At 47.4% G+C, this 9,023-nt stretch overlaps 1 protein-coding gene across 1 annotated transcript; it reads left to right on the plus strand.

Annotated features, from left to right (window-relative positions):
- Positions 1-488: 488 nt before the first annotated feature.
- LOC119328720 (LRR receptor-like serine/threonine-protein kinase SIK1) lies at positions 489-7,391 on the plus strand. Its single transcript, XM_037601690.1, has 26 exons — positions 489-924; positions 1,299-1,370; positions 1,641-1,712; positions 1,873-1,944; positions 2,269-2,340; positions 2,525-2,596; positions 2,699-2,770; positions 2,855-2,926; positions 3,017-3,085; positions 3,197-3,268; positions 3,365-3,436; positions 3,522-3,593; positions 3,679-3,750; positions 3,826-3,897; positions 3,980-4,051; positions 4,164-4,235; positions 4,342-4,413; positions 4,496-4,567; positions 4,664-4,735; positions 4,828-4,899; positions 5,002-5,073; positions 5,160-5,230; positions 5,312-5,440; positions 5,535-5,873; positions 5,970-6,340; positions 6,536-7,391. Exons 1-26 carry the CDS (start codon positions 686-688, stop codon positions 6,902-6,904), a joined length of 2,955 nt encoding a protein of 984 aa, XP_037457587.1. The 5' UTR covers positions 489-685; the 3' UTR covers positions 6,905-7,391.
- Positions 7,392-9,023: the final 1,632 nt, after the last annotated feature.

A 9,023-nucleotide genomic window follows, 5' to 3' on the forward strand; every position in this document is an offset into this window, starting at 1 on the left:
CCTCTACCCAAGAGGATTGGAGGGAATTGGCAGGGATTGGTTCATATTTTGACTTAGAAGAGGTTTAAATCCCCCTCAAACCCCTTCAATCCACTCGGATTCACCCGCAACCGAACAAGGCCTAAACAAACCCCGGTAATCACCTACGAGCGGGCCGGCCCGCTCATCTAATCACAGCCCACCCATCTACAGCCTGGCCTCCGGGCCCGCCGGGGCCCGCATGTCATCGTCGCGCGGTAAAAAGCCGCGGCGGGCGACATGAGGGCGTTCGAAAGGAAACGGGAGGAGATCCCGCCCCTCTCGTACTACACGTATAGCTGGCCATCCCCGCTGACAAGGCGGGCCCCGCTTCTCTCTCTCTTGGCACCACACACACCGCGGCGGGCGCTGGCCCTGCTTCCCCTGCAGCGCGGCGCAGCGGCTGCCCCCCGAAAGCAACCACAGTCACGTCGCTATCCGTCCGTCGCCACGACAAATACATTGCCCCCCTCCCCCTCCCCCTCGCTCCCCCCATCTACTCCATCCATCCATCCATCCATTCGCCAGATGGGACTGGGTCTGGGTCTGGGAGCGGCGGCGGCGGTGCTGGAGCAGTGGCGGTAGGAGTAGTAGCTTCCACGGTCGTCCGGGGAGGAGGTTTCTTGATTTCTTAGAGAGTGCACAGGCGGCGGAGGGAAGGGAGGGAATGGCGCCGTCGTCGTTGCGGCGGTGGGCGGCGACTGTGGTGCTACTGGTGGTGGTTCTTAATCTTGGGCTGGCGGCGGCGGAGGGGGCGGAAGGGGGAGGGGACGGGGCGGCGCTGATGGCCGTCAAGGCGGGATTCGGCAACGCCGCCAACGCGCTCGCCGACTGGGACGGCGGCCGCGACCACTGCGCCTGGCGGGGCGTCGCCTGCGACGCCAACTCCTTCGCCGTCCTCTCCCTGTGCGTGCCTCCCTCTCCCCCCATCCTCCTTCCTCCCTCCCCTCACTGCTCCTTCTCCGGCTGGCATTGCGACGCCATGACAAGTTTCTCCCTTTGCCTTTCCCCCCCTCCCATTCATTCGATTCTTGGCCGCCGCTCTTTGCTTTCTCTCAAAGCTCGCCCGCTCTTTGCAAACATGCTGCTTGCTCCCGCTGCACATCCGAAAACAAAATAAATGTGCTTTTTTTCTCTCAGGGGACCGATTATCCCCTCGGTTCATTCTCGCACAACAAACGATCCTCTGTCTGTTTCGCTACTCAAATACACTGGAGTATTATTATTTATCTCTGACGAGTGATTGGTTTTCTCCCTGGAATAAAATTAAAAAAATGCAGGAACCTGTCAAATCTGAACCTGGGCGGAGAGATCTCGCCGGCGATAGGGGAGCTCAAGGCCCTACAGTTCGTGTAAGCAGCACAGACCACCATCCCTCCCCCCTCCCCCTTGCATCTTCTTAAGATTTTGTGCATTTGACGGCGCCTGAATCTTCCCATCCCTCTCTCTTTCTTTAAAATATCCATCCATCCGATTTGACCCCTCATGCCGTGATGTGACAAAGCTTCTTTACTATTTTATATGTCAAGCCTACTACCAGCCTACCACACCCTCCTTGATTTCATGATTAGTTTATCTCTCTCGGCCCTAATGATTTGCTTTTTTTTCCTTTGCTTGTGCAGGGATCTCAAGGGGAACAGGCTCACAGGCCAAATCCCAGACGAGATTGGGGACTGCGTCTCCTTAAAATACCTGTACGCCACCCAATCCGGGTCTTCTTTTATTGTCCCACTTACTATACTCCCACCTTTCTGCTGTAGAGATGGATGGTTCTTGTTAGTAGTACTAGTACTAGTATTTTTATAGTTGACCTGTGCCTCTTCTTGTGTGTGTGCTGTGCTGTGTGCCATGCAGGGATTTGTCCTTCAACCTGCTGTATGGAGACATCCCCTTCTCCATCTCCAAGCTCAAGCAACTCGAGGATTTGTAAGCACTGGATCATCATTTGTTCATCTTGCCTGCCTTTTGGGTTTTGGCACAGCCATGCCTTTTTCTGAGATATGATCACTTTTTCACCCCCCATCTTTGGGGTTTTTTGGGATTATACTGAGGAATGAGAGGCTACTTGCTTTTATCTCTTTTTATTTATGGATGTTTTGGGGTCAAAGCATGGTTTGGGGTTATAACAGAAACATTGCTGTGAAACTAGTTTAAGTTTTGGTTCTCTGTGGTTTATGGATTGCTGTCAAATTTCTATGGTTGAAAATGCTTCAGTTAAGATGTTTACTTTTCTCTTTATTCTGGCTGCAGGATTCTGAAGAACAACCAGCTCACGGGTCCCATTCCTTCCACATTGTCCCAGATTCCAAATCTCAAGATCCTGTGAGTTTCCTAGTACCTTTCTTTCCCCGTGACTCTACTTATTGTGGGATTCTTGGGAAAACTTGATGATCTATCTTTTCTTACCTTCCATACTGCCTTCAAAGTGTTTATCTTGGGGACATTTCCCTTTTCTGCCTCATGTGGTTCTTAGTACTGAAAATTATCATTTCTCTACCTGGAATAGGGATCTGGCGCAGAACCAGCTCACAGGCGACATCCCAAGGCTCATCTACTGGAATGAAGTTCTGCAATACCTGTAAGAAGTTCCCCTGCACCATGTTATTTTCGCTTACAGATTCGCTCGGCAGTCAGTCGGTATAAAAGAAGATGCTAACATTGTTATCCTCTTCATTTTCAGAGGCTTGAGGGGTAACTCACTGACTGGAACCTTGTCACCTGACATGTGCCAACTCACTGGCCTGTGGTACTTGTAAGTTTTGTGCTTACTTGGAGATGCTGCTTTATATCATGCAAACTGATCTTATCGGCACTGAAATTTCTTCCAAATCTGCAGTGATGTGAGGGGCAACAATCTAACAGGAACAATTCCACAGAGCATAGGGAACTGCACTAGCTTTGAGATTCTGTATGTTGCTTGCTAAGATTGTATCATCGATGTATTGGTGCTCATTTGTCAAGATTTTTATTGATTATAAATTTCATTTATGGAACACAGGGACATTTCATATAACAAAATCTCTGGAGAAATACCTTACAACATAGGTTTCCTTCAAGTAGCTACACTGTAAGCCCTCCTGATTTCATTCAATTCTTCTATATTTTAGCTTATTTGTACTCTTGTAATATACTGTTCACATTGAGACTTATGCTAAATGTTTGTGTTTATCTTTCATAGGTCACTTCAAGGAAATAGACTGACTGGGAAAATTCCAGAAGTGATTGGCCTCATGCAAGCTCTTGCTGTTCTGTGAGTAAAAGCAATGCACAACACTTTACTCTGCATAGGTGTTAGCTGATGAAATATTCGATAATGAGTTTTTTGTGTCCAACTCTTGTTTCTCAGTGATCTGAGCGAAAACGAACTAGTAGGGGCCATTCCTCCGATACTCGGCAACCTGTCCTACACTGGCAAACTGTTAGTATCATCTGCAAAATCTATCTTTTAACTGAAACAATATTGCTTTCTTCTATTAACATTTTCTGGCTCCATTTATCTTCAGATATTTGCATGGCAATAAACTTACTGGTGAAGTACCCCCGGAACTTGGGAACATGACTAAACTTAGCTACCTGTAAGTGATTGTTTGCTGATGTTGATAATACTCTGCTTTAATTGGTTTGAAACACTATCTGAGGTTTAGAACTTTTTCCATGCAGGCAACTGAATGACAATGAATTAGTGGGCACAATTCCAGCTGAGCTTGGGAAACTTGAAGAGCTATTCGAATTGTAAGGACGGATCTTCGTACAGATTAATATTTCCTTTCATCTGTGCAATTCTTGACCAGTTGTATTTTTGTCTAGAAATCTTGCCAACAACAATCTTGAGGGTCCTATTCCTACAAACATCAGTTCTTGCACTGCACTAAACAAATTGTAAGTTAGAAATCAAGTGTCTTTTTTTTCCTGAACCATGAGTATCTCTCTCTTGGTGCTTAACAGAACTTATCCTCTTCAGCAATGTTTACGGCAATAGATTGAACGGTTCTATCCCTGCTGGTTTCCAGAATTTGGAGAGTTTGACTAACTTGTGAGTACATGTGTTTGTACCATTTTGCTTGCATTACCTAATTCATATTACAGCATTACTCTGTTGGAGCAGAGTCTCATGAATTGTTTTTGTTTCAAATATGAAATAACAGGAACCTATCCTCGAACAATTTTAAAGGCCATATCCCATCTGAACTTGGTCATATCATCAATTTGGACACACTGTAAGGAGGCCCTTGTATCTATATTTGGTTACATGTTCCCACTGCATCTACTATTCTACTTCATTCTCTAATATTGTTCACCCTTGTATCTATCATTTTGGCTTAGGGATCTTTCCTACAATGAATTCTCCGGGCCAGTTCCTGCTACTATTGGTGATCTTGAGCATCTTCTTCAACTGTATGTTCAGTACCAGCCTCTTAAAATTTGTATTTCATTTGTCGTGGTCATTATTTTCTGATGTTCAAAATTATGAATGTAGAAATTTGAGCAAAAACCATCTTAGTGGGTCTGTGCCTGCTGAGTTCGGAAACTTGAGAAGCATCCAAGTAATGTAAGTGACGACCCTTGTCATGTGTGTATTAAGTTTTGTTGGTGGTCATCTGTTGTGATGACTGATGACGATTCATCCTAATTTCCACATTGATAGTGATTTATCCAACAACGCCATTTCTGGTTATCTCCCTGAAGAACTAGGCCAACTTCAGAACCTTGATAGTTTGTGAGTTCTCTTTCATCATGCTATTAGTATGAACTTTGATATCTGAAGTCCATGCAAGTATTTGACTGAGCTGTAATTTATCATATATGTAGGATTCTTAACAACAATACTTTGGTTGGGGAGATCCCTGCTCAGTTGGCTAACTGCTTCAGCTTAAACATCTTGTAAGTTCTTTTTGCCAGCTCTGCCCTGCAGCATTGGCGATTACTTAGTCTGCATTAGCTTATTGATTTGTTTGCTAACTGCATTGGCATGACATTTTTCAGGAACTTGTCATATAACAACTTTTCTGGACATGTCCCATTCGCTAAGAACTTCTCAAAGTTCCCCGTGGAAAGGTATCAAACTGACTCCCACCTGCTCTGTTTGATGCCCCTCTGTTACTACCTTATTTTTGCTGATACTAACCAATACCTGCACGCAGCTTCTTGGGAAATCCGATGCTGAGCGTTCACTGCAAAGACTCCAGCTGTGGCAACTCTCATGGATCAAAAGGTGTCAACCAAGTCATAAGCTGAAGTTAGCTTTTCATTCAATATGCTTTTAAACTCATGCTTAGGTACTTTCATGTTCCAGTGAATACTCGGACAGCGATTGCTTGCATCATCTCGGGCTTCGTCATATTGCTCTGTGTTCTGCTATTGGCAATATATAAAACAAAGCGACCACAGCCACCTATCAAAGCATCTGATAAACCAGTGCAAGGTTTGTGTGCATCCTGTCCGTTAAATTGTAATCTATGCCAGAAAATCATCTTGTCATAATGGCACTCATCTTGATGTTTCTTAATCATGTTCAGGACCTCCAAAGATAGTACTCCTCCAAATGGACATGGCTATCCATACCTATGATGATATTATGAGGCTGACAGAGAATTTGAGCGAGAAATACATCATTGGCTACGGCGCTTCAAGTACTGTGTATAAATGTGTGCTCAAGAGTGGCAAGGCCATTGCTGTGAAGCGGCTCTACAGTCAATGCAACCATGGCGCCCGGGAGTTTGAGACAGAGCTGGAGACGGTCGGTAGCATCCGGCACAGGAATCTTGTCAGCCTTCATGGCTTCTCACTCTCTCCCAATGGAAACCTGCTCTTCTACGATTACATGGAAAACGGTTCCTTGTGGGATCTTCTCCATGGTAAGGATCAGTGACATTTTAATTCACCCTGTTTTCTTTAGCAGAATTATGATCTGTCTCACAAGCATCTGTCTCATGATCTATGCTCAATTTCAGGTCCATCAAAGAAAGTGAAGCTTGACTGGGACACCCGACTGAGGATCGCGGTCGGCGCGGCACAAGGGCTGGCCTATCTGCACCATGACTGCAATCTGCGGATAGTCCACAGGGACGTCAAGTCCTCCAACATCCTGCTCGACGAGCACTTTGAAGCGCATCTCTCGGACTTCGGCATCGCCAAATGCGTCCCGGCAGCCAAGACCCATGCGTCCACATATGTGCTAGGAACCATCGGCTACATCGATCCAGAGTACGCCCGGACGTCGAGGTTGAACGAGAAGTCCGATGTGTACAGCTTCGGTATCGTTCTTCTGGAGTTGCTCACCGGGATGAAGGCTGTCGACAACGATTCCAACTTGCATCAGTTGGTAAGTCATTTACACTGAACTTCTGAGCTTCAGAATCATATTACTGCTGTCTTCTCATTGCATTGTGCAAGTCACTCATTAGAATGAGATTCCAGTTCTCATTTATCAACCACATTATGATCTTCAGCATGCATGATGTGCTGCAATGGTTTCTACATATGTTTGATGATCTGACCACACCGTGTGCACTTGTAGATAATGTCGAGAGCCGACGACAACACGGTGATGGAGGCGGTGGACTCGGAGGTGTCGGTGACGTGCACGGACATGGGGCTGGTCCGGAAGGCGTTCCAGCTGGCCCTGCTGTGCACCAAGCGGCACCCCATCGACCGGCCGACGATGCACGAGGTGGCGCGGGTGCTGCTCTCGCTGATGCCGGCCCCCGCCGCCGCGAAGCCCTCCTCCTACGCGGCGACGGACGCCTCCAAGAAGGTGGACTACACGCGGTACCTGGCGGCGGCGGCGGCCCCCAACACGGAGCACGACATGGGCGGCGACAACAGCTCCCCCGACGAGCAGTGGTTCGTGCGGTTCGGCGAGGTCATCTCCAAGCACACCATGTGACGCGACATGCGAACCGACGACGCCCCCCAAAGTCTTCTCCTCCCCAAGGTGTAGCTAGGACAGCATAGTAGAGCACAGTGCAGGGAAAATAGGCCTAGGGTTTCTTTCTGAGTAGTACATGGATGGATGGTGCCATTGCTCTTCCTCACACCTTCCCATTTTGCTCTTCTTCTTCTTCTTCTTGGTGGTGTTGATTATCAGAAGCAAGCATGGTGGAGCTCTTGCTGGGCATTCATGGCGTGGATCGGTCAGGTTGAGAGTGATCCATCTCGTGAGCGCCTTGAAGGCCCCTAGCAAAACTTTATGCGCTCTGATGATGACGATGACCAGAGGCAGAGGGGGAGATACTACTACTGCTACTGCTGTGACGATGATGATGGGTTGTTGGATCCTGTGAGCGCATTGAATTGTATTGATCGAACCCCATGCCCTGCCGCATGATGCGTCGTCGGCAAATTTTTTGATGGTATTTATGAGTTTGCTGCTATGCTGTGGCTGTAGCGGCGTAGCTTGTAGGGTGGTGGTGGTGGTTTGCTTTCTGCCTCTGAATCTCTGAACATCAGTGTAGGGTAGCCGCCGCTGCTGAACTGTAGACTGGTTGTGTATCAATTTATGTCTGCTTCGCCGCCCTGCGTGCCTGTCGCGGTAGATGGTGTCATCATGCACGCGTAGCTCATGCCTCCTTGATGATGAGCAAACTTTGGCATTTAAGCCCAGTTCTTTTAGACGATTCTCTCGTAACCTTGAGAATCGACCCTTCACCTAGCTTTTTTCAGAATCTTGAATCCATATTTTTAGCAGGATTGTAAAAAAAATTATAGGTTCAAGATTCTGGGAGAAACTGGATGGAGGGTCGATTTTGGAGAATCGACCATAAGAACTAGGCCTTAATTTGGTGGGATGAGATGAAATGAGAATGGAGGGCCGGTTCTGGAGAATCGGCCATAAGAACTGGGCCTTAATTTGGTGGGATGAGATGAAATGAGAAGGTCGCATCAAATGTGCTTCATGGAAATGGGCTTCATTCTTCTTTTTTATAAGGTCATGATGACTTTCGTTTGGTTTGTTTGATTGAACAGAGGATTATTTTCCAATACATTGGAGTTGATGCTAGATACTCTACGAATGTCTTTTTTATATATAAATCTTATGAAATTCAATCATGCGAATCAAACAATCATGGCTTCTTTGGATTGAAGGATTTTTCGAAGGAATTTTGAAGGTTTTAATCCATAGGACTTTCTTCCTATGGAAAACCTTTGGATCATAGAAGTGGGGCTACCAAATTCCTATGGAATCCATTCCTGTGCCGCTTATTCCATAGGAGTTCCAAAGTGAGCTCAAACCTCTTTTTTATTTTTCCTTTGAGAAGTCCATGGCACCCTCACTCTATCTCTTTCTCCACTCGGTCCTCTGATATTACTACTGTGTCTCTTTCTCGTGCACCATCCAAAGGCGTGCATTGCCGGAATCACCGTGTTTTGGAATCATGTAGGATTTCACATTACCTGCCATTCTAAAAAAAAATGAGACCAACCCAAGGCCTAACCTTCGTTGGCATTTTTTTATAGAAGAAACTCCGGGAGCACCGCGTGTGCGAGTCGGGACTCGGACTCGGGTGGGCTGGCAACAACCTCAGCTGCCCAGCCAACGGGTCGAGGCCCGTCCTCAACCCTACGTTTTCATATCCATGAAGTCCAAAGAGGTACTAGCAAAGATTCTGGTCCTTGAAAGATCCCATGAGAATTCTTTGGATCAAAGATGATGCCCTGGATGTACAGCCTGATGAACAGAGCAGTTCCCGGCAGGCAGAGACAGGGCATGCGGACAACGGGGCTCCTGTTGCGGCGTCAAACGCTTCCGTTGCCTGCACAGCCCGCTAGTGTCGTCAGCTAGTCAATGGCGGTTTTGTGTCCTGCGGCGACTGCGGCTGCGATCACACGTCCTCTCGGCCTCGGACTCAGGGGCCCTGCGTCCATGCAGGCGACGCGACGTGCCATGCGCGGTCTGCCTGAAAAGCCTCCGGACTGAACCTGAACCCCCTGCCCGCAGCAAGCTACAGTTGCTGCATGCCATGGCTGGCACGGCCACCGGCATCTCCTTCTCCCAGGCCGAGACC

The sequence above is a fragment of the Triticum dicoccoides genome, chromosome 7A, assembly GCF_002162155.2.
Source record: "Triticum dicoccoides isolate Atlit2015 ecotype Zavitan chromosome 7A, WEW_v2.0, whole genome shotgun sequence".
Classification (NCBI taxonomy): domain Eukaryota; kingdom Viridiplantae; phylum Streptophyta; class Magnoliopsida; order Poales; family Poaceae; genus Triticum; species Triticum dicoccoides.